The sequence below is a fragment of the Lissotriton vulgaris genome, chromosome 7 (assembly GCF_964263255.1).
Source record: "Lissotriton vulgaris chromosome 7, aLisVul1.2, whole genome shotgun sequence".
NCBI lineage: Eukaryota > Metazoa > Chordata > Amphibia > Caudata > Salamandridae > Lissotriton > Lissotriton vulgaris.
The window spans coordinates 1,008,483,350-1,008,509,907 of record NC_141695.1 but is presented as its reverse complement, the minus strand read 5'-3'; the positions used below and the strand labels follow the sequence as shown (position 1 = coordinate 1,008,509,907).

The window sequence follows — 26,558 nt, the reverse complement described above, 5'->3', positions numbered from 1 at the left end:
AGTGTTCATTCCAGGTACCATAGACACGACATACCAACCTTTTGTACCTCTTTTACTTCTACTCCCTTGCTCCCTAGTCCTTTATTGACTTCTACCCAACATCGGTCGATGTCATTCGAACTCTGCAAATATTTTGCGCTTTTGATTACCTAATATATGAGACAATTGGCTCTCTTGACCATAATGCCTTCTCAAATAATTCCTTTAATTGATTATCATGATCTAATACCCTTCCGTATTTCTACACGCAAATTAAATTAGTCCGCTTTCGATGCTGACTGCGCTATGCAGCCTGGGTATTTACCAACGCGGAAATACTGTTTGCACTCACCGCCGGTATCCCGAAGCACCGTGAGGCTCGGAGATAGATGATTCCTTGTACGGAAAGACGGGTAGGTTGAGAGTAATTCTTTTTTAAAAAACGCGTTTGACCACGTTATCGCCCATTACGACTTGTTATCTAAAATATGTCCCTCCGATATTGTGTTTCCCGAAACAGCGTTCCTATGCCAAGTGGAAGTAACCTCCACAAGTATTAGACATCCGGAAGCACTGGGAGGCTCGGATGAAAACGCTGGAAGCCGGTACATAGCGGGTAGGCTCTCGTCCAGAATTACATGTATAATGACAAATCATGATGTGATTCGATATCTAGTTTTTTACCCTTAGTAAGCCCGAATTCTTCATTTTATGTCTTTATTAATACAGCTTACTTTTGAATGAAAATTGGATTAGCTCCACTAGCGTCCTTTAAACAACACACAATCGGGAATCAGGTAAGCCTACCTGGTTTACTTAAAATAAGACCCCATTAAATCCTCTAACATCAATGACAGAATCAACTATGATCTATTGTCATTCTTACAGTGCGCCTTCAATTATTGGAGTGACCGGCCATATCTGCCCGTCTTGGAGGCTGTGTACTGACACCATTAAGGTAATTGACAAACGCCAAACAGGGCAATAAATCAGCAATCTTAAGTCAATGCATACGGAGCACACTGATGCTGTTTTAAATTAATTATAGGTACCAACTACATGCCCATATAAGAAAACCACGACTACATTGTATGGACCCAGACACATCTTCAAGGTAAATAGATGCCTGTGTTACATTAGTTATCTTGAGACAGTGTGTACAGGGTAGACTGATGTTGTTTTAAATTAATTCTAGGCCTCACCTATCATGTCCATATAAGAAATAACGACTCCACCATATGGACCCAGATATCGTTTCAAGGTAAATAGATGCCCTTGCCATATTAACCATCATAGGTGGGATTAAGCACCACGGGGTTTTAAACATTCTAGACTCTACCCCCCCTTTTGTTGTCTCTCCAGGAATCCTGTCTGAGACGCGGTGAATTTTTTGGATCACCCAAATCAACGTTTCCTCTACTACCAAGGGTAAGAGGGATTGCCATATCCCCATGGGATAGGCTGCACCTTTACACCACGGATAATAATTCGCAAATTCTCCTCCTTTTCTGTTTCAGGGTTATTCAATAATCCCTGGTTGCCTCGTTGTTTGCTCTTTGTCCTGATGAAGACTCGCCATCCCCAGGTCTAAATCACCGTTTGGGAATAAGTCGAGTCGAAACGTCGACATTTTCAATACATACACCCTAGACCAGTATCTCTCCAACATTGTAGACTGTGCAAAACTATGGACATTGATACATGAACACTACAATGTTGTCAATTATAACTTAAATGAATTTATATTTGCTGGCTAGGTGTCCATTACTGCAATTTTTTGAATAATGTATAGGCAGTATTGATTGTTTAAATTATACTCAATTCTCTTTTTCACTACTGTGCAATTTCTTTTCCATTTTTCACTGGCTCACCCCCTTGAATCACACTTTTCCTTTGCACTCTTCTGTCTTGGGGCAACCCGTTTGTTTTTATTGACAAAAATATGCCAAAATTTGAATATATAAAAATTTAATAAGAATATATATTTTTCCAAAACCGTGGTGTTAGGTTTCTTCTCCAAAAGATTTAGTCTTTGTTGTGCAGTTAGCAGACTTATCAAAGGTGCTATTGTTTTGTGAATAATAATTCATTTTCTGATCAGATCTGTGTACCTCAATCTATAGGTCTCGGACCATTGTTTGTTTATATCTCTAATTACCCAGGTCCATACCTTAAGGGTTACCCCATTCTTGTAATGGTGGCGTTGATGTCAGCGGGTTTTGGCATCGTCGGTGATATCAGGGTGGCTGCGTGAAGCGAGGGAGTTCAGAGTGCGGTGCCCACAGGTCATGGCGCAAGCAGCGGCTAAGTGGCGTAGTCAGGTGGCATTGTCGGTGAGACCAGCATTGTGTTGCGAGGTGCGGCGGTGCCCTCTCCGGTGCCTTCAGGACATGGAGTCAGCAGCAGCATTGTTGATGGCATTATTTTGCTTTTTCTTCTGTTTTAGCACAGCACAAATCACCCAGTCCCCAGAAATGAGCTTGAAGTCTCTGCTGTTCCTGAAACTTCTTTAACAGGGGGCAAGCTTTATCTCAAGCCCTTGGAGAAACTCACACAAAGAAGTTGCAGAAAGTTCAGTTCAGTCCTTTCACTGCCCAAGATAGAAGCAGTCACTGCAGGCCAACACAGCAAAGCACAGAGCAACGTGGTAGTCTCTCCTCACAGCTTCTCCAGCTCTTCTTTTCGGCAGTCTTCTTAGTCCCAAAATAGTTCTCTGAAGTCTTTTATCTCCCCGAGACTTCCAACAGGGGGCAAGCTCTACTTCAAGCCCTTGGAGAAAACTCTCACAGCAAGATGATGAAAGTGTAATCCAGTCCTTTCCCTTCCTTAGACAGAAGCAGCAAGCAGCAAGCAGCAGGCTAACACAGCAGAGCAGGCAGCAAAGTGGCAGTTTCTCCTGACAGCTTTTCCAGCTCTTCCTCCTGGCAGGTTCCTTAGTTCAGCAGTCATCTAAAGTTCTGGGGTCTGGCAGGCGGTGGAGACAGCATTGTCCAAGGCAGACAGGGTCTTTTCAGGTGCAAGGGAAATCTCCTCTCACCACACTGAATACAGACCAGGCCTATTCAGGTGTTACTGAAAACTCTTCCCAGTACTCTGAATGCAGCCTAGGTCTATTTAACCCAGACCTGACTCATTCAGGAAAGGCAGGACACACATCAACCCCCCATGGCTGCTTGTGAGAATGTAGATTCCCTGCCATGTCACTCCAAAGCCAGACAGTCAATACACAAAGCAGCAGAGCCTAAAAGGGGTATTTTCAAACACACAATATAAAAATCATCTGTACTAAAGGATGCATTTTTATATTCTGAGTACAGGCATACTAAACTCTATCTTTCTATCTTGTCCCAATAGGAAGTTATAGTTATAAGATGTTATAAATAAACTCCTATTCTATCCTATGGGACAGATAACCTTTCAATAGTGCACAAAATACACTGTATTTCATTACCAGGAAATGTCACACTACATATCCTACCTTTCACATACATTGCACTTTGCTCAAGGGGCTACCTTGGGCCTACCTTATGGGTGTCTTAAATTTAAGAAAAAGGAAGGTTAGGGCCTGGCAAGTGGGTGCACTTGCCAGGTCGACAAGGCAATTACAATCTGAGCACACATACAGACGGTCAGAGAGGCTGCATGCTCTACTCTGGCCTTCCTAACCATACACTGATACACACACAGAGAAGTAGAGAGTGATGGTCGGTCTAGGTGGTGGCACATGCTAAGTGTGAAAATACTGCCCTCACTCACAAGGTTGTGACATGTTTCATCATTGGGCTAGCTTCAATACACCCCTGCGCTGACCAACGCTTAGGGTGGAGCAAAAGGGAGGGGAAGACAATACAAACATGTGAAATATACATATATTTCTTGCCAATATATATTGGGATCACCGAAAGAAAAGTGCAGTGAAAGTTAAAACTAGCTCGGAGGTATCACTGCTCAAAAATGTGTTCCTGGCCCCCCCGGCCAGGACTAAAAACATGCAAGATGGTGGTCACAGGAATTAATTAGGAATTCATACACCCCTCCTTACTGCCAAAGTGTCAACATGTTTCTGCCGTGTTCATGGTGCCCACATGCACTTAGCGCAAGGGTACTATATGCCATTGAGCATTTAAGGACGAAGGTTACGATCATAGGTTTTAGCATCTCAGCCTTTGCAAACGACCAGAGCAGGACACAATATAGTCAAACCCATGGCTGAATATCAGGGATTGTCCTTTGGAAAAGAAGTAGTAGCAGACATATTGGCATGATTAGTACAGTTAAAAGACTAGCAGGCACCCTGGTAATTAAAATAGAGGCTAATGAGCAGGAACTCCAAACCAATGTGATGATAACCACATACAAGAGTGAATTGGACACAGTAAACTCCGAGTTAGGAGAATACAAAGAATACCTATTGCAGTCTAAGATAACAAAACTACAAAAAGACCTTAAACATTCCTCTAAGGAGACGGTCTACCCATACACCAATGATGAATACATTCAGCAAAAACAAGCTGAGATGAAGAAAGTTTCTCAGCCAGGTAGGAGAGACCAGGATACTTTTAGCAGCAGCAGCGATGGGATCGATTACGAGTTACACATCGCAGGAGAGGTAGTGGGAGAGGAGCCCAGAGGGGCCCATCTCTCCTTTCCTGGACCCCTCTATGGATACCTTAATCAGAGATTCAAATGGCCAAGAATGGTATTTCCTCCACAACAAGAGTTTCAGCATCCCCAGTTCCAACAATCACAGTTCCCGCAGCGACAGACCCTTTTTTTAGGTGGAGGCAGGGGAAGGGGCTGAGGCAAACAAAAAGGACAACCAAGGGTATCGTGGTAAGACCTGGATCACTGGATAACCAGGAGTAATCACACAGAGCCTGTTGCCAGGAACGAGCAGGGAGGTTCACTAGTAGTTAACCTTTCCTCTGTCTCTTTCATCGCACAGGAAAAACTCTTTAATTGAGGGTTAGGCTTCGTCCCCACCAATCTGCTAAATCATTTTCAAATCCATCAAGAGCTAGCGGCTTTCTTTCGGAACATCAGACTTATGATCTTCTTTGCCGGAAGGGAAGAGAGGGATGATTTATCAGGTGACACCTTTCTTCGCCCTAAATCATCTTTCACTCTGCAAATTGCAACACTACCATTGGAAGTAGCCACCTTCAAACATGCAGTCATCCACAAATTTAAGAACCTGCAGAGGCCGGAAGCACAACCTTTCTTTAACCTGAACAACAGGGAAAGGGATGCACTAAGACAACTGAAAGAAAATTACCCCATTATTATCAAACCAGTGGATAAAGGGGGAGCCATTGGAATTTTGGACAAAACAACATATACCAATGAATGCTGGCATCTCTTATTTGACGAAAGAAACTACAGGCCCCTAAGTAAGGACCCCATCATTAAAATTGCCAAATACATCACAACCCTGGTGGAGGAAAGTGTAGCTAACAACTGGATTTCCAAACAGGAAGCTGACTAACTGATCAGGGACGAACCTATTATACCATACTTCTACATACTTCCCAAAATACATAAACCTAAATGCCCCCCAGGTAGTCCGATAGTTTCAGAGATTGGTTCCATCCTGGAAACCTTATCACAATTTTGTGACCTTTACCTCACACCACTTGTACAAAAGATGCCAACCTCTCTACAGGATTCACGGGATGGCCGAAACCTCATAAAAGAAATAGCTTTTGACCCTAACAGTGAGTTCCTCTTGGGTCTGGAAATTGAGGTCCTGCTTACCAACATACTCCACAGTACTTCAATGGGGAGTACTTTCGCCTGAGTCTAGCAAGTCGGTACATAGGACTATTTGAGAATGCTACTTTCTACAATGAGGGATACCCGTGGTCAAACAACATCAGACTATGGTGGAGATTCATTGACGATGTCTTGGTGATATGGAGGGGGGGATGAACATTCAGTCCTTTTGTTCCTAGAATGGCTTAACAACAGGAACCCCCTTCTAAGTTAAGTTAAGTTAAGTTAAGGTGTCTTATATAGCGAAACCAACACCTGCCCCAGCGAAAGGGCGTCCTGGCGCTGAAAGAAAGACTGGCAAATCACAGGGCAACACAAGCTAGTTAGTGGGGAAAAGAAGAGTCTTAATGGCCTTCCTGAATTCTAGGTAGGTATTAAGACCCCGAATCTGCACCGGAAGTGTTTTCCATAGCGTGGCAGCTCTATAACGAAAAGAGCGTCAGCCAGCCCGAACTCTTCGAATCCGAGGGACCACCACCAAAGGCTGGCCCTCTGACCGAAGGGGGCGTGATGGAACATATGGTGAGAGAAGATTGGCCAGAATAGGCGGAGTGGCAGATTTAAAAGCCTTAAAGGAGGTACATAGGGCCTTGAATTCAATGCGCCTGCCCACCGGAAGTCAATGGAGTGGACAGATGGCACTGGACACAGAGCAGGACTCTTGCAAGCCTAGAAGTGTCCTGCTGCATTTTGTGTCCTTTGCAGCCTCTGAACCTCTGCTTTATTGGACCCTAAATAGTCAAGTCTAGGCAAGACCATCGCTTGAATGATGACCTGACGTGTATAGGCATCAAAGAACCCCATCAATGGACCGAGCCCCCGTAGAAGTCCAAAACAAATCCCTGCTGTTTTTTTGGTATGGGCTCGATAGTTTAAAGATGAGTCCAACCAAACCCCTAAGCTCTTTACCACTTGCTTGGGGGAGGAGGGCGTGCCCAGAGTTGCTGGCCACTAGAGGTCACTCCACAGACCATGGTCTTTGTCTACCACCAATACCTCTAACTTGTTGGAATTAAGTTGAAGGCAGTTAGCAGTCATCCACTTGGCCACTGCCGCAAGATCGCCCTGAAACTGAAGGGCGTCTTGCTTGGTGTTGCTGGAGAGTGCCACCACTAACTGGGTGTCGTCAGCATATGAGACCATGGTCAAGCCTCTACTCAAGGCCACAGCGGCCAAAGGTTGAACATAAATGTTAAACAGTAGAGGGCTAAGGGAGAACCCCTGTGGTACCCCTTGTTTGATACAGTGTTCACTGGACACAAACGGAGGTGGCTGATACTGAGAAAGTCCTCTTGTGAAGGAATGAGGCAAGCTACTCCAGTGCCTGACCTGTAATTCCTAACTCTGCCAAGCGTCTCAACAGAATGCCATGCGCTACTGTGTCAAACGCGGCGCTTAAGTCCAACAGGATCAACGCCGACGTTTGCACCACATCCATGGCCGACCAGATATGTTTTGTCACAGCCAGGAGAGCAGACTCATTGCTGTGACCTGGCCTAAAGTCATTCTCAGAGGGGTCCAGTATGTTGTTGAGGGTAAGAAAGTCCGAAAAGAGGGAGTTCACATATGCCTCTGTAATCTTAGCTGCCCAAGGAAGCAAGGAAATGGGCCGATAACCTTCTGCTTTAGTTAGATGGAGAGCAGGCTTTTTAAGCAGCAGAATTACTTTAGCCTGTTTCCAGACCCTGGGCACCGTAGCAGAACTGAGAGATGTATTGATCACCTGAATCAGAGAGGGTAAGATGGTTGGCAATACCTTCTTGAATTGGTCAGGTTTAAGATAGTCGGCAGGAGAGCCGACTTAATCCTGCTACCCAGCAATCGCAGATGATCCACCAAAATCGGCGGAAAGGTATGGAAAGTATTCAGCTGCTGACAGCAAAATGCCGCAGATGGATTCCTGTGTTCGGACGGGTAGGAGCTATATATATTATCCACCTTTTTCACAAAGAAGGTGGCCAGCTCCTCACACTGCTTGTTAGCCTTGATAGTGGACCTGAGCCCAATGTGCTGAGATTGCAAACTGGCGAGTATAGAAAACATGCTCTTAGTGGGATTGGTGCTTTCGCAGATTTGATTGGAGAGGAAAGCTGCTTATGCCTGATAGATGGCTTTATGATATTTTTTGATTGCTGCCTCATAGATGTCCTTATCTACCGTGCAGGAATCCCTTCTCCAAATCCGCTCCAGCTTCTTACAACCCTTACGCATGTCAGCGAGGTCCATGTTGGACCAGGGTCTTGTTTTGGATTCACGACTACCTGACCATTTCATGGGAATAAGGCTGTCTAATGTTCGCCTGATCTATTCTGAAAATAGCCCATATGCCTCATTTATAATCTCAGGCAGATCAGGCCGAGTGGCCAGAAGGCAAGCCTCAAATTGATCCCAGTCCAGATTATACCAGGGTCGCTTCAGCTCCACAGTTACCACAACAGAGCTACCATTTCAGGACCTGGTCATAGAACCCAAAGACAGAAAACTGTCAACTAAGGTTTACCATAAACCTACAGACAAAAACTCCCTATTGGCCTACGATAGCTTCCATCCGAAAGCCCGGAGGGAAAACCTTCCAGTGGGACAATTTTTCAGACTCCGGCAAAACTGTACTGACAGAACCTCCTTAAATAAAGAAGCGGATCTCCTGACAGAGAATGTTACACTGTAAAGGATACCCTGAAAGAGTGGTCAAGAAAGCCAAGAAAGAGCTGTCAAAACAAATAGGTACAACCTATTTGAAAAGGTGGAAAAACCTACAATGAACAGACCAGTATGTGTCACTACCTTTACCACTGCCTCACACCATTTTAAATAGCTAATACTAAAAAACTGAAGAATACTAAACTTAAATGGACTAAATGTGGAAAAGCCCTTGTTCTTCTTTAAAAGGAGTTTACATTTGAGGGCTATCTTAATACACACCAAACCCAGCATTAGTACACCCACTATTGTGGAGTAACTGAGGGTTTTACCTCCACTCCAGGGACACACTAGATATGGCTTGTGCGATGTGTGTCATCTCACAAAGAACAACAAAATTATAGATGTGGGCCTAACACGTCCATGGGAGCAAAGTACACATACTAATTGTAACTCTGAGTACATCATTTACCTCATGACGTGCTCAAGTAGTAAACAATATATTGGCATGACCATTAGCAAAAGTAAAAACACGTTTAATGGCACAAAGGAGCACCATCAGGTGTCAGAAGTCTTACACAAAACCGAGAGCACACTATTTGGAAAAACTACACACAGTAAACGACATAGCATGCATGGTGGTGGAAAAAGCTAGACTAAATTCAAATAACGCCGTTAAACAAAGATCACTCCTGCTAAGAGAAAAAAATGGGTCTAAAGTCTCAAAGCCACATGTTTGGGCTAAACTATATACCTTGGAACACCCTTCAAAGATAGAACCTTACCACATCTGCGTAGATTGCTTTTACAATACATTTAAGTTATATCTGCCCTGTCATCAACTTAATAACATCATATATGGCATCTTTCACAGACACTGGCCACCTGTGCAGCATATAATGGATCTAGACTATTTTGGCACAGGGCTGGCACTAAAAAAACACATGACTATCACAAGTGGTGTTCTCATTTTAGATTTAGTATTAAACATATAGAAAAGAAAATACCTTTTTACATACGTATGCACACTCCAAAGCAAATCAAATATTGACATTCTGGGACTCTTGAAATCGTTTTTTCTGGTGATAAGTGTACTTGTTCTGTTAAAATCAAGGTTAATGCTATATCATGCCCCTTATCGTGACACTATAGATTAGTAATAATTGCTATATAAGTAAGGAAAATTGGGGGTAAAAAATTCTTCGCTCTTTTTGAATGGTGTTTTTGATATTAACTTCTTTGTATTAATAAGTGTAACTCTGAGAATGATTTTTAACTAACATGATGTGTATAAGCTGTTTTTTATTCTGTATTTTATGTGGAATTCCTTGGAATTCCAAATCATAAATAAATAAACTTTGATCAACTTTAAAAAAAAAAAAAAGTATGCACACTAGATGAACGAATGGTGTTCCCATACATTTATTTGAAATCATATATAAAATGGGTTTATATATATTTATGTAAAGTTAACACACAAAAGGAACGTTTTCTGCCCTAATACTGCAGGCACAGAATCCCAAATAACTACCTCCATTTTTGTTTTGTCTTCATTGCCTGTAAAAATGGGAACAAATAAAGCTTTTTCCACATCAAAGTTGAAAAGTGCCGAGCACCATTGCCCTGGGCGACCCGCTGACGCCAGCGCATCATTTGTTTAATTCGACACAGTCACACTGAGTACCTCACATTAGGGGAAGCCTGAACACTAATAAGGGCAGTCTGGGTCAGCGCCCACTCACCTTCACGGTGGAATCTGGAAACTCTCCAGGCAGAGCACCCTCCTTGATAAAGTAAGGAGTATGGGGAGCGGGGCAGGACCACATAAGAAACCACACATCTGGGTTCATGTGTTAACTTTACTCGGCCAGCAACATCACGCAAATTGCACCAGAACAGCAGGCAATTAGTTTCACTCACACATCGTGGTATACTAAGGAACAACACCCACATTAGTGGTGTTGTAGTGATACAACGAACATAACAGGCTATGACTACAGTGGGATGAATATGTGTCCGGATGTTTCAGCCATCATGTTCCCTTCCTGTTAGAAATATTGTGGATGTCTCTATATACTATCTGAGCAACATTCACTTAAAGGGTCCTTTTAACCATTGCAATATTATGTACTACTTTCTAATCATTTGCTTCCTTGTTTATTATTCGTCTCCACTAGTGTGGGACTACAGGGGGGCTCTCCCTCTTTCTAGCCAGCAAATTTCAGAATAAACTAGGTGAGTTGGGCTTTCTGCTTCATAGTGTGAATGAGTAAAGCTGAAATAAGGTGGACTCCTGTCCAACGACGTACGACTACCTGCATATATTTAGAGGTGAATTACTCATGGAATGGATGATATGCCCTATTATGAACATGTATATAGTGTGTAGGACCGATTATGGTCAGTCACAAAGCACATGGAGGGCAATGTGAGCTATGAGACAGTACTGCATGAGTCAGAGTATGATCCCAGAGCAGTCAGCCAAGCACAAATAATTATATTCTATCTTTTTATTTTTCCCTGCAGAACATCGAGAGAGTGTTACGTAGGGTTACCCTCCTGGTAGTAACAACAGGTCCCCAGGGGTACCTAATCCTGATATCGAGGGTGGAAATGCTATTGGGATCGGAAAGGTCCTGAAGAATGCCGGTATGGCCCAACACTGTGGGCACCACAAACACAGCAGAAACATGTAGGAAATTTGGCAGTAAGGAGGGGTGTTGGAATTCTTAATTCCTTCCGGTCACCACCATCCTTCATCTTTTTAGTCCTGGCAAGGGGGTCCAGGAATACATCTTTGAGCAGCGACAACTCCGAGCTAGTTTTAACTAGGGGTGGGCGGAATTTGCGTAGTGACACTACACAAAGCTCTGCGAAATGGTAAAAAATCTCTGCGAGCACACAGATTTCCGAAAACAGGCGGAATTGCTTGTTCAGCCCGTTCTCGATGTGTTTTTCCTGTTCTCGAACGCTGTTTGCATGCTCGGGGGGAAATATCTCACAAACATGCATTTTGAAATCGCAAACAAGTAAAACATTTGGTGAAATTACCCAAATTCCGCGAGCGGAACGGAATTTACCACCCAGGCCTAGTTTTAACTTTCACTGCACTTTTCTTTTGGGGATCCTAATATACATTGGCAAGAAATATATGTATATTTTACATATTTGTATTGTCTTCCCCTACCTTATGCTCCACCCCAGGGGTTGGTCTGCGCAGGGGTGTTTTGAAGCAAGCCCATGATGAAGCATGTCACAACCTTGTGAGTGAGGGCGGTATTTTCCCGCTTAGCACGTGCCACCACCTTGACCATCACTCTCTACTCTTCTGTGTGTGTGTCAGTTACAAACTGCGCCCGGACACTGCAGTTGCAGGGCTGGGTCACCATTACAGGCTACTTCTGTGGGTGGCAGAATCAGTGCTGCAGGTCCACTAGTAGCATTTAATTTACAGGCCCTGGCACTCTCAGTGCACTTCACTAGGGACTTACCGGTAAATCAAGTATGCCAATCATGGAAAACTAACCCATAACACAATTTACACAGACAGCATATGCACTTTAGCGATGAATAGCAGGGGTAAAGGGCCCAGAGTCCTAAAACCCACATAAACAGGGTCAAAAATAGGAGTCTAACAGTCTTATTTAATCTTCAACCTCAATATTGGGCCACTTGGTGTTCCTGCATCAAAATTTATGAATATGCCAATGATGCAAATCTCTGCGTGAATGACTCCACCCAACATCTCAAACACTGGCTGCACATTATCCAGACCTGGCGGTCCAGCACATATCTGAAGTTCAACCCAACCAAGACTGATTTCCTGGTATTTTCCAAGAATGACAAACAATAAACATTAAAAATGTGGCTCAATGACATGAAACTTGAGGGATTTGAACCCCAATTCTCACTGAATGCCAAATCCTTTAAATTCACCCTGGAAAACAATCAAACCCTTAGGGAATACACTGCTAAAACACACATCGCCAAAAGACAAATTGGCCTGGTACCACCTCTCTCTTCTAAAGAAAGTGAAACTGTATCTTCCAGATAGCAACATCAGAACTTCTGTTCAAGACCTCACATTCTAGCATTTGGGTGGTGATAACACCCTACTCAGTTGCCTGCCATACTCTACAGTAGCCCTGCTTCAAGGAAATCTACACGCTGCAGCATGTCTCATCCAGGGCCTGAAGAAATATGAACACATTTCCTCATTCTGATGGAACTCCCTTGGCTCTCCTTGCCAGCCTGGACCATCTTCAAAACCAGCTGCATTATTTACAATGTCAATGCGACCAGCAACCTCTTTTATCTAGCAGAAAAGCTCACCATCAATGGTGGGTCTCGATACACCCTCAGGCAGGACAACATCAAACTTTAGACCAAGAAGTGTAAAAGAAAACAAGGTAGCATCATCTAATAAAAGGAGCATCTGTAATAACTCCCCCTATACATCAGGACCGTCCAAACACTGCTCCATTTTAGGAAAGACTTGTCTACGCGCCTCATTAAAGTACATTCCATCACAATTTCCTAAGGATATTATTGTTGAAAGAAAATAAATTAGTATTTTTTTGTTTTTATAAAGATTCAGTGACTGGCATTGATATTATAAGGATTTGTTTATATACGAGTTGTTTCAAAAAGTAGGTTATTAATTCACTGTCAATATTTTGAATTTTGTCAAAATAAAGTAAAAGTTGTGTACTGAAGTAATACCTACATATAATGAGTTTATTTTTCATAAACCACACATAACCGATAATTCCCTCCTTTGTCAATTTAACTGGAATATGCCTCCCACCTGTTGAAATTTAAGTTGATGCTGAAGTGTTATCCAAAAACTGTGCAAAAAAGATGACGGTCAATTGCAACATGAAATCCAGCTTCCAAACATAGGGATGATATACACTTTAACTTGTGAATAAATATATATTTTGCTACTGATTTTGACAGGGCTTGTCATAGAACCACTATGCCCTGTGTGTGGTCATGTGTGTGGTCATGACATGTGGTCATGATAGCGAGATGACAAAAATGCATGTCCTAGCCACCCTCATGTAGTAGTATATGGTATTAGTGGATCAATGCTTTTTTTATACTAACTTACCCTTCCTCTAAAAAATTGATTCATTTTGCTTTTCTTTATTGATTTTCTTTCTCCCTCATAAGAGTCAAAACTTTGCTGGCTCAATCTGCGGCAGGCTATTTCATCTTCTGATGTTGGAATATTCACCAGAGAAAGACGTAACCCTGAGGAGAAACAAAATAAACACTCAGTTGTAACACACAATGTATTCCAGACTGATAGTTGAACAGGAAGGTAGATACAGAAAATAAGCCAAATGGCATATTTGTAATGCATTTTCATTATAGACACAAGCTTGAATAGGACTACTATATTTGGGCTAAAGTACACCCTGCTGTACACTATACGGATATTTCAAGTCAGCAAGGAGTTCCATGACCATATAGAGGAAGGAGGAATATTATTTACCTGGAATAGTTGGCATGGAGCGACTTGCAAAGCTCATTTGCTTGAGCACTGGTGATTTGTGAGGTACATCCGCATGCTCTGAAAGGTTGGTGTCGCTCATAAACTCGTGCTTCCGTGAGAGCTACAAAACAGACATATTACCAAATTTTAGGTCCACCAGCTAGTTTTTCCAGAATTCACAATGTGTTATGTATTTCAATTTACGTCAAGAATAGTTGCTCTAGATTTAGACCTACAACCAGGTCTGTAAACCATGGTTTTTCTAATACTGGTATTACATCATTAACTGTGATGGTAACATACATTGCCTGATCATTCATGTTAATTTACCTTATTTTACCATTGAGGTTGACATCAATTTCCCAGCACATGCTTTGCAAAACCAGTGAATCTGACTGACAGGATTTAAGTAACAATGCCTCAAAAGGCATCAAAATATAGCACTAGCAATAGATTACACCACAAATACATCAGTGTAATAAACTCATCAGTACAAACTTGTCAGTCTATTGTAAAAATATCAATAAGAGCTAACTAGACCTAGATGATTCGGATTCACTTAGTGGTGTAAATTTGTGAGAGGTGGTTTTTGTTACACTCCACTGATTAGCACTAAGTGTTAATATATGCCTTTTTGCAGGCTACTGAGATTTTGGAGAAGTCACTTTTTGCATATCAAAATACAAGTTATTCAGAGACCCAACACCAAAACCTTTATTGTGAATGAAGAGGCAGGGTGGACGTCCTTGTCTTCACCCATGCACTGGGAGAAAGACTTTGTCTTCATTATTTCACTTTGCCCTCCTTCCAGGAGCTTTTCCGTTGGATCCAATAATCACAATCAGTACTGCAAATTATAGCCTTTATTTATGCCCTGAAGCCACTCTCCCTGGCCACACCCCATTAAAATATATGCCTGCTTTCCACTGCCAGGAAAGAGAAGTGGAAAAGGAAAATTGCTTGTAGACTCTTTGATGCCATTGATGAGTGGTAATAACATATGCGATGTCGGCAGTGATGACATTGCAGCAGTGATATCAAATTTCATCTATGTACACAATGAAAAAAACTGCTATTATTGAACTAACTATCAATACATATAGCAAATATTAACAGTAGCAGAAAATTACATAATGATATGCAGAACCCAATGGCGGGTAACTGAAGAGTCGTGGGATGAAACAAGTTAAAAACAATGTAAATGTCAGGCTCTTTGTATTGCGAAACAGCCTCTCAGTAAAGCACCAAAAATGGTTTGGGCTGTGGTACAGACATACTGTCCCTTTTAACAACTTGCTATGATGCGAAGAAATACATTGGGATACCTGTTAGCAGTGATAGGTGATAAAGGTAACCTCCCGTTATGCTGCGTTCTCTTATAGCAATGCCATACCCGCTATTTACGGCAATTATGCATCTCATTGTGGCTCTGTCCCGCGGAGCACTCCCCACACAACTCCATACTTCATCAAGGTGGGTGCTCTGCCCAGGAAAATTTCCAGTACTCGCAGTGAAGGTAGCGAGATGCAGAATTCCTTGCCCGTTTCACAGAGGGAGGATTTTTGGTCTTGTGACTCGCTCCATGTCACGGAAACGTATCAGGTGATCATGACGTGTTTTCGTTGTCACTGTGTTGCTAGGAGCTCACTAGCCTAGCATGTCTTCTTTTAATTTAATAGGATGAAAAATGTATTTACTACTACAATGTGTGTGCTCGTGGTCCTAACCAAAGGTGGATTTTGAATGTCCAACACAAGTTGAGAATAAGAGGGGTATTATGGCAATGATTGAATCTGCCACTATGCACATTCGAATGGTGGTATGCGCATAATCAGCCATTGGGTAATACTTTCTTTATTGTGCCGCTACGCACATTTTATTAATGGTGTTCACATAATTACTCGTCCTGTAATGACTAACTTTGGTACAAGGGGCATTTATGTACGAGGATGGGAGTGGGCAACTTTTGTGAGGTTAGGAACGCGCTCAGGCTCACAGTGTTTTACAGGTGGTGCACCGTTGTGAAAAGATGATGTAGAGCTGGAGACCCCTCTTGTGAAAGCACCCGTGTGGGAATCAAATGTGGTGTTTTATTAACTCCAGATTAGGTCTAGTGGGTACAACGCTGTTTGTGATTCTCTATTAGCCTTAATGGCCAGGGCTCGTAGCTAGGCGTATGGGTGGTTGAAGATAGAAGAGGACAACGGTTGTGCTCAGTCCTATTCATTAAGCGTGTTCCATGGGATGTCGTCATTCAATTCAATTTCATGGCTCTTCAGTCTATATACCCATTTCTGTTCTCTTGTCAGGGGCAGTCTTTTTTTATCGCCCAAGTTTGAATTAAATCTAGGTTTGTCCAGCACAGTCCATGCTAGATAGTTTGCGGTGTGTTGTTTTTCCAAGTAATGGGTCGTAGGTTTAATATTAGATTTTTGACATCTGATGGTGCTTCTATGCTCCGTTATACGTGTTTTCACCTTTTCTCATGGTCATTGCTTCCTACAGGGGCATGTGATAAGGTAAATGACGTATTCAGAGTTACAGTTGGTGAGTGTCCTTTGTTCCCAAGGATATTGTAGGTCCACATCCATGCTTTTTGTATTCTTCGCAAGTGGCACATGTCGTATGAGCCACTCCTTGTATGTCCCATGAAAGGAGGCAATGTCAAGTCAAGTCAAGTCAAATAATTTATATAGCGCACTACATACCCAGAGGGTCTCAAGGCGCTTAAGAAGGGGAGGAGGATTACTTGTCAAATATCCATGTTTTAAGTTGCTTTCTGAATGCTAGGTGGTTCTGGGTAAGGCGAAGGTAAGTGGGGAGTGAGTTCCATGTTCTAGCAGCCAGGTATGAGAAGGATCTGCCTCCCATGGTGGTCTTGTTGATGCGAGGTACAGTGGCGAGGGCTTGGCTGGAAGAACGTAGTTGGCGGGAGGGGGTGTAGAAGGACAGTCGAGAGTTGAGGCATTCTGGTCCGATGTCGTAGAGTGATTTGTGTGCGTGGGTTAGTAGTCGGAAAGTGATTCTCTTATTGACGGGTAGCCAGTGGAGGTCTTTCAGGTGACCAGAGATGTGTTCGTTGCGTGGGATGTCTAATATGATCCTGGCTGAGGCGTTTTGGATTCGTTGGAGTTTCTTCTGGAGTTTAGCGGTGGTACCTGCGTAGAGGGTGTTTCCGTAGTCCAGTCGGCTCGTGACCAGAGCATGGGTGACAGTTTTCCTGGTTTCGGTGGGGATCCAGCGAAATGTTTTTTTGAGCATGCGAAGAATGTTGAAGCAGGATGAGGATACGGCGCTGACTTGTCTGTTCATTGAGAGTGAAGAATCCAGGATGACGCCTAGGTTCCGTGCGTGGTCTGTCGGGATGGGTGCTTTTCCAAGGGCTTCCGGCCACCAAGAGTCATCCCATGCAGAGGGGGATGTACCTAAGATGAGGACTTCTGTTTTATCTGAGTTCAGTTTTAGACGGCTGTGTTTCATCCATTCGGCAACTTCTTTCATTCCTTCGTGTAGGTTAGTTTTGGCGGTGCTGGGGTCATTGGTGAGAGAAAGGATTAGTTGAGTGTCATCCGCGTAAGAGATGATGTTGAGGTTGTGTTGGCGGGCGATGGCCGCGAGGGGGCTCATGTATACGTTGAAGAGGGTGGGGCTGAGCGAGGACCCTTGGGGTACGCCACAGATGACTTCAGTGGCCTCGGACTTGAATGGTGGAAGGCGGACTCTCTGGGTTCTTCCGGTGAGGAACGAGGTGATCCATTCAAGTGCTTTTCCTTGTATTCCGATGTTACTGAGGCGTTGTAAAAGGGTGCTGTGGCAGACTGTGTCGAAAGCTGCAGAGAGGTCGAGGAGGATGAGGGCGACTGTGTCTCCATTGTCCAGTAGAGTTCGAATGTCGTCTGTTGCTGCGATGAGGGCGGTCTCAGTGCTGTGTTTTGCTCGGAAGCCAGATTGTGAGGAGTCGAGGGATTTGTTGGCTTCGAGGAAAGCGGCGAGTTGGTTGTTGACAGCTTTCTCGATGACTTTGGCCGGGAATGGAAGGAGCGAAATGGGGCGGTAATTTTTGAGTTCGGTGGGGTCCGCTGTGGGTTTTTTCAGAAGGGCGGTGAGTTCCGCGTGTTTCCAGTTTTCCGGGAAGGTGGCGGAGTTGAAGGAGCAGTTGATGACGTCTCGGAGGTGCGGTGCTATGACGGAGTCTGCTTTGTTGAAGATGTGGTGAGGACATGGGTCTGTGGGGGATCCTGAGTGGATGGAGTTCATCAGGCGGATGGTGTCCTCAGTGGAGATTGGGTTCCAGTCATTAAGGGTGTTCTCGGGGGGAGAGTGTTCAGCAAATGGTTGGGTGGGTTGGTCTCCGGGTTGGTTGTTGAAGCTGTTGTGGATGTCTGCAATCTTGTTGTGGAAGAATGAGGCTAGGGAGTCGCAGAGGGCTTGAGAGGGGGTGATGTCGTTGGAGTTGGCCGAGGGATTGGAAAATTCCTTGACGATGTTGAAAAGTTCTTTGCTGTTGTGGGCGTTGTTGTCTAGTCGATCCTTGAATGCTGTTTTCTTGGCCTTTCGGATAAGTTGGTGGTGAGTGCGGGTGGCGTTTTTGAAGGCGTCCTTGGTGCTAGTGGTTGGGTCTTTTTTCCAGGCCTTTTCAAGGGAGCGGCAGTGTTTCTTGGACTTCTTAAGATCATCGTTGAACCATGAGGCCTTCTTGTTGCCAGGTTTGCTTTGACGTTTTTTCAATGGTGCTAAGGTGTCGGCGGTGTTGGATAACCATAGGGTGAAGTTGGCGGCGGCTTGGTCTGGGTTAGAAGAGTGGGCTGGGGTGTTTAGAAGGAGCGATGAGGAGATCTGGTCGGTGGTGATTTTGTTCCAGTTTCTTTGCAGAGTTGGTTGGAGGTGGTTGATGGGTTTTGGCTTGTTGTAGGTGAAGTGAACGCAGCTGTGGTCAGTCCAGAGGAGATCCGTAGTGTGGCTGAAGGAGACATGATTGCTGGAGGTGAAGATGGGGTCGAGTGTGTGACCTGCGATGTGGGTGGGGGAAGTGACCAGTTGTTTAAGTCCAAGGTTGGCGAGGTTGTCCAAGAGGGTGGTGGTGTTGCGGTCGTTGATCTTTTCAAGGTGAAAGTTGAGGTCTCCCAGAAGGATGTAGTCTTTGGAGGGGAGCGCGTGAGGAGTGATGAAGTCCGTGATGTCTTCACTAAATTTTGCGCGGGGTCCTGGTGGACTGTAGAGGAGGGTGCCTCTGAGTGTGGTCTTGGGGTCGATGTGGATCTGGAAGTGAAGGTGTTCGGAGTTGGCGAGGTTGGCGTCAGAGCTGGTTGAGATGCGGATTGATTTTTTATAGACGATAGCGATTCCTCCTCCTGTGTGGCCGGTACGGTCCTTGCGTGTGATCTTATAGTCTTCAGGGATGGCAATGGTGATGTCTGGGGCGGAGGAAGCGTTCATCCATGTTTCTGTTAGGAAGGCGACGCCCGGAGAGATGGTGTCTAGTAGATTCCATAGGTCAATGGCGTGTCTGTGGACCGAGCGGGTGTTGAGAAGGATGCACTGTAGGTGGTTGGGGTCGGGAATCTGTGGTGTGGTTGTAGCGAAGATGTTGTCGGTGCCGATGAATTTGCAGGAGTAGCAGGAGAAAGGTCCATGGGTGTGTCCAGGAGCGGCTTGGACGCAGTTGGGGGCGCGACCGGGGTTAAGGGCTAGGAGGGTGGCGGCATCGTAGGTAATGCGGGAGGGCTGGGCAGCGCGAGGGGCAGGGGGACTGGCGCTGGGCGCGGTCCAGGCGTGGACGGGCGTAGACGGGCTTACCTTTGGCGCACCTTCGGCGCGGATTGGGCGCGGTCGCTGCGCGTAAACGCTGCGCGCGGGAACTCCTGTCATATATGGATAGTGGAGGGGGAGGGGCGAGGGCGGCTCAGCTGGGAGGCGGGGCGGGCTCCAGGGATCACAATAACAACAAAATGGAGGCGGAGGGGGGAGCACAGCGTCGCGCTAGTCAAAACGCGCACAAACAGTGAAAGCGGCTGATATAATTAATTAAAGTGCAAATAGATCAACTCGGCAAGCAGGCACACAGCAGGCAATTGAAAGTAGGCAGTTTTAAAGAGCAAAAGCAGCACAACGATACCGAGTGTCACGAGGGGACACTGGAGAGCGACCACTCAGCCTGAGGGACAGGAGCCCTGGAGGGACAATGCCCCTGGATATTGTGTGTTGGTTGGTTTTATAACACTGGGTCTTGTGAGAACTTGGATATCTCTCAAATGTGTGCTTCTCTTAAAGGAGAATAAGGGTCTTTCTACAGCAAGTCCATTTATATTAAGTATGTGCCAGTTTTTTAGTATCAGCTGTTTTGTCTGATGTGAAGCTGTATTGAAAGTAGTGACACAGACTAGTTTAGTCATGGGAAGTACTTCCACCTTCTCGAATAGATTGTCCCTGTTGGTGGTGACGGCTCCCTTTTTTGCTTTTTTGACCACTCTATCTGGGTAGCCTCTTCTGTGTAGTTTTTCTGTTAGGAGTTCCGCTTCATTGTTGAAGGTGGTTCTGTCCATGCAGTGATACATGAGATGGAAGAATTGCCCCACTCGTAGATTCTCCCTCAGGGATTTGGGATTAAAACTCTTAAAGGAAGTAGGGACTTTTTGTCCGCGTGTTTCTTGTAAACCCGGGTGAAGAGCATCCTGTCTTTAGGTTCTATCACCAAATCAAGGAATGCAATTCTGTGTTGGTCACAGTAGATGTGAAGCATAGTAGAGGGTTATGTCTGTTCAAACAATCTAAGAATCGCTGGAATGACTCCACGTCCCCTCTATAAATCACGAGGACATCATCTATGAATCTCCCCAAGGTCTGATGTTATCTGACCATGGGTATCCCTAATTGCAGATGTTGGTATTTTCAAATGCTTCTATGTATAAGCCCACCAGGCTTGGGGCAAAAGAGCTACCCATGGAAGTTCCATGGGTCTGTAGATATAAGGTGCCCTCAAACTCGAAGAAGTTCCTGGTAAGGGCGATCTCAGCCAAGTTGAGGATGAATGCTCTAGGGGTTTGGTATAGCCATTCTCCTCCAAATAAGATATCCTCCAATACCCTCAAAGTTTCTCTTTGAAGTATGTTTGTGTACAGGGTCTCAATGTCCAGGCCCAGTAGGAACTCACTGTGGGAGTCAAATTCAATATATTTTATGAGGTTCAGAACTTCAAGAGTATCCTGATGATAGGCTTGCATCTTTTGTTGCAGGGTTTTAATGTAGAAATCACAAAATTGTGATAACGGGTTCTTAGATGGAACCCATCCCTGATAGAAAAGGCCTTCCTGGGGGTGGTGTGTGGGTTCATGTATTTTGGGAAGTAGGTAAAAATATGGTGTGATTGGTTGGTCTTTGATCAAATTTCAAATTCAAATTCAAAAATCCTTTATTCCGTTTTCAAAGTTAGAAAAACCATAAAAGTTCATTATTAAAATTTACATAAAACAGTAATTAAAAATTCATCCTCCTAAAAATTACAAGAGTTTGATCAATGACAAGCATCACAGCAAGATAAAGTGCTAAAGTACAGACTAAATGTTAAAATAAAGTCTAAAACTACATTAGAGTGCAAGCAAAAAGAAAACGGCTATGTTCTTACACAATTTTTACAATTCAAATCCTAGTCTAGATTAGACCTGTGTCTAATACAGAACTTCAAAAATTGAGCAATATTTTTTGCAAAACACTCTTCCTCCAAAAATTGCAAAACAAGGAAAGCTGGGCGACAGCGTCGAAGACCCAAGATTTTTAGTATCAGGATTACCCAATGCTTCCTCGGTTCTTTATAAAATTTGCAAAATATGACCACATGAATTGATGTTTAATTTGATACTTCATCACAGGGGCAAATTGATAACTCTTTTGACTAGTCATTTGTTTTCGGAAATGTCACCAGGTGGTAAAATAGGTTCAGCCTGAATCGTGTCAACAAGAATCTTTCATAACCACTCAAATTTAAAGTTAAATAGGGCTGTATGGACAACGTGGTTTGGATTGATAACATGTGTTGAACTGAGCTTCTACTTGCCTTGATAGCCAGTCGCAGTTGTTCCAAATGTGTCAAGCATAATTTTTTTAGCCCTTTTCTCGATATTTCTGATATAATTGTGGGGCTAGGTAATACCTTGCCAAACCCAGATCATACAGAAATTTTTTAATGTATGCGAGCCAGACAATCTTATGCGCGTTTTCTTGGGAAAGACAATCATTTAGGAGCCCTTGATTAAAAACAGTTTTAGTAGACGACCAAAGACGATGCCACAGAATGATCGGTTGAAGCTTCACTATGTCAGTAACGTACGACAAACCCAATTCTAAGTGGCAGCTATAGGTCGAAGAACCTCGCGGCACTGCGAGGAGAAATCTCAAAAAATATTCTCTACTTTTTGAAGGGCATCCACCTTTCCATAACCCCACACCCCTGCTCCATAAATCACAATACTTATGCTTGATAAATTTGGATCATTTTTTCGCCGGTGACCTTTTCCTAACCTTTGTGCAAAGTTGACTAGTGCTGTTGTTGACCTCATGAAAAGCAATTTTGTAGCTTCTATTGCCTGCCTCCATGAACACTTATTATTAATTAAAATTCCTATGTAAGGGTACGTGTTTGTGTTCTCCAATTTAATATTTTCAATAAAAAATATCCCTAGTTTTCTTACAGCTAGGTCCTGAGGACAATACAAAATGTTTTTTTAATATTGCTTCTTAAATCTAGATTTGTCATTTAGCTATGGTACCTGTTAAGAGCACGTTGAAGTTCTAAGGGGGTTCGAGCTATGATCACTGCGTCATCGGCGTAGAGTAGGGCGGGTATTGGACGTTTTTCCATAAGGGGTAGGTCCTGGCACCCTTTTAACATGGCATGTTCCAGGCCATATGTATAGAGTGTAAAAAGAAAGGATGCCAGGACGAAGCCGTGCCTTACCCCCCTCCCCACTCCAATTGAAGCCGTAAGTTCCTCTCCTAAGCCGTACCTCACCCTAGCCGTAGCATTTGAGTACAGTTACCGTAGAAAGTTTACCAAGGAAGGCCCTACCCCCATCTCTATTAGAATAATCCATAGTTTAGAATGGCTTACGCAGTCAAAATCTGCAGTTAAATCTACGTAAGCCATATACAAATCCCACCCTTTGCTTTTACGTATTTGCACATTAGAAGAGTCAAGTTAAGGGCTTGCTCCATGGTGCCCAGGCCCTCTCTGAACCCGAATTGGAGGTCTGACAGTTTCTTATTGTCATCTGCCCATTGCTGAAGACGATCAAGAATGATACGTCCTGCTACTTTACCTAAAGAACCTAACAAAGATATGGGACGGTAGCAAGATAGGTACTGGCGATCCCCCTTCTTAAATATCGGGACCAGGATTGAATCTGACCACAATTCTACAAGCCCCACTGCACAAAAGGCTTCAAGCAGCCTGGTCAGAATTGGGGTCCACAGTTCCAAGTTGTATTTAAAAAGGTCAACTGGGCCCCCATCGGGGCCGGGCGCCTTTCCCCCTTTGCTAGCCATTAAGGCGCGCTCCACTTCCAAATGAGTCATTTCAAGGGATATAGGGAAAATGGTTGTCATGGGGTGAGAACTTTTCCTTTCCTTATCTTTTGGGACAATATGTTCCTTGGAAGACAAACCAAATATCTGCAAGAAATGTTGTACCCACAATGCTTCATCTATAGCTATTTCTATTTTAGGATTATCCCTGGCTTCCGAAAGGAAATGGGATTTGATGGTTTTACAAAAAGCAATACTATCCTTCATCACGCAGCTTTTGTGTAATTGTTCCTATAGTTCATTTTTCAGTTCGGCTTTTCTAGCTTTTATGGCCTGGTTATACGCCTTTCTGAGGAGGACAATTGTCTGTTTGTCCCTTTCTGTTTTATGGAGAGCTGCTTTTAAGTTGGAATACGCTTTTGTGCAAGTTTTCCTAAACCATCCATTAGTTTTACCCTTTCTATCTTTCCATTTAGTGCACAGGGCTTCTGTTACTGCTCTTGTTATAGTTGCAAAACTTCTTAAGATCTCTTTGTGAGAGGTATTAATATATAAACATTTCTCGATGGATGTTCAGGAATTTTTCACTACCTCTGTAGTGATCTCAAGTGGATCAACTTTATCCCACTTGAGCGAGTACCCATTTACCCTATCCAAAATCAGATTTTTTTGCCCGTAAGTTCTCACTGAGTTACACCTATCTGATTTATGCGTAAAAGATACTATAATACTATTTGGAAAATGGTCGCTAGTTGTGCTGTCATGGGTTTTAAAATTCAATATGCGGGACGCAGCATTACTTGAGGCAAATATAAAGTCTATGATGGTGGAAGCTCCTCTGCCATTAAAAGTGTAAGTGAGGGGAACTGGAGGAACTACTAATTTGTTAGCCAACCCAAGTTCCAAGATGAAAAGTATTTCATTCAGGCAATTCCCGATTGTTGTGTGGGAAAAATGAGTTGAGATATTTTTGATCCCATCTTGCAAGCCACAATTTAGATTATTGTTATGCCTGCTTGTTGTTAAGTTAAAATCGTTCCCCCATATTATTAGGACATTTTTAGTGTTCTTATTTTTTAATTCCTGTAAAGAGAACAAATGTCCTTTAGGGTTGCTGTTAACTCAACCTTATGCAAATTATCATAAAAGTTAATTAAACATAGGTGTCACTTTTATTCATCGCGAGGGTTATTATTTGAAAGTTAGGTTCTAATTTGAGAGGGACAATTTTCTTAATCTCTAAGAGATTAGAGATATATGTAATCAGGCTCCCTTTATCTCTCCCGAAAGTAGAGTGAGATGCAGGCGAGAAATAGGTTTTATATCCCCCAATGTGTATGACTGATATGGCCCAAGTCTCTTGAAGGCAAAGCACGTCGAAGTTTCCAGCGAATCTGAGCCACACGTCGTTGACCACTTTGAAGCGCAGACCTGCTACGTTCAATAGACTATGTTAAGTCCAGATTCACATGGAGTTCCAAACCGTGCGATACCTTGATTATTGGTCCCTTCATGAGAATCGGGGTTCGTCATGCTCCCAATTCGTTCCTGATTTGTTGAATCATTACTAACTCGAACTGGGCCTGTGTTCTCCGATACGCATCGTTGATATAAAATATGAGGATTAGGTTCACTACTGGCAACCATTATACAGAGGGACCAATTAGGATTTAGCAAACTTTCTGTTTAATGTTGACCCATCTGATTCAAAGCTTCCTGTGTCCCAAAATAGTTTGAATTTATATTGGCCAGTCAATCAGTTTCTTTCAGGCCGGATAGCATGTTATCTATTAAAAGTTGGAACACTGTAGAATTGACCTTGGATTGGTTCAACATTTCTAATCTTGTATTCACTCAGATACCTACTTCGAGGAGGATAGAAAAAACCAAGCGGCGGTACATTGATCCTGCCCGCTACTAATGAATTGTTTCCTTTCTTAATTTTCTTAACAAGCAATGGTGTTTTAAATGTGAGAACAATACAGTCAGTCGGCAGCATTTACCCACGATTGCCTACCCACTGAACCCTTCTCACCATCTTAAACTCACTGAACAATTGTTTGGTTAAACCAGTCCTCCTGCCTAGCCAATGAAGTGATTTATTTCTCAGTGATTCACACGATTCTACTTCTGAAAGACCCATTTTTGGTGCATTTACCAAAACAATTGAGTAGCATGAGGTGGTAGATCAAGATGTTGATCTGTTCCAGGATTATCCCAATTTTGGCCTAAGAAAGTGGGCTGTGAATATTGATAGGTCTGTGGCACACGTAGAGAAGGATTAAACCCTGCAACTTCTCATACCCTCTTTGGGGCCATATTCCTTTCTCCAGAATCTATACTATTTGGTGGACTGCTTGTCATAATCTGGGGAGTAGAGTCCCTTATTGGGTGGTTTACACTGTCTTTTGTATTAGATGCTCCCACCAAAGATGGCTCATTATCCTTAATTTTATAAGTACCTTTGTCCGGGATACTTAATTGCCTGGTTTGCATGTTATTACCCTTATTCACCATTCCTGGCTCATCAGAGATCAATTTAAACTCAGGGCCTTGTTTCATATAACTAGAAATAAAATATTCAATAAGTGTTAGTCCGGCACCCATTTGGTCTAACTTAACTCTCAAATAGAGATCTAGTCTTTCGACTAGAATTGTTAGGCTCTTAAGATCTTTACTATGCGCGTCAGGTCTTCTACTGACCTCGTCCTTGCCCTTACAGGAACCTTTTCTTGACCCTGCCCTTTTTTTCCTTCATGGCCCTGTTTCATTGTTATAGGCGCAATGGCTTCTGATGAATTTTTGCCACCGTCGCTTATAGCTTTATCGGCATCTATTTTCTCAATGGGGGCAGGATTCTTTTGTTTCTTCTGGGGAGGTTGTAATGAGGAGTCAGAGTCACTTAGTAGACTCTCCTCAGAAATATGTGAATACAGCCATTTGGGGCGGTTTTAGACTTTGTGCCATACCTTTGTGAATCCCGATCATCAGGTTGGTCTAATTCAGAGGTTGAGCGCGATGTACCAGCCGCTAGGGACTCTTCTACAGAGGAAATCAGCTTGTCCAGGGCCCCCATTGCCCCTGTGCGATAACTTAATAAGGTTTGCTGAGAGTCAGTAGGAGCTCTTATTGATACACAAGGTTTGGGGCT

General features: G+C 43.5%; 1 protein-coding gene across 1 annotated transcript in view; it reads right to left on the bottom strand.

The window, feature by feature from the left end:
- DOCK2 (dedicator of cytokinesis 2) overlaps nt 1-26,558 on the bottom strand; it is a 2,333,210-nt gene that overhangs the window by 14,956 nt on the left and 2,291,696 nt on the right. Inside the window, exons 50-51 of the mRNA XM_086931425.1 lie at nt 13,892-14,012; nt 13,505-13,647 (exon numbers count right to left, since the gene is read on the bottom strand). Coding sequence (XP_086787551.1) covers nt 13,505-13,647; nt 13,892-14,012 — 264 coding nt within the window. The remainder of the gene's footprint in view (nt 1-13,504; nt 13,648-13,891; nt 14,013-26,558) is intronic.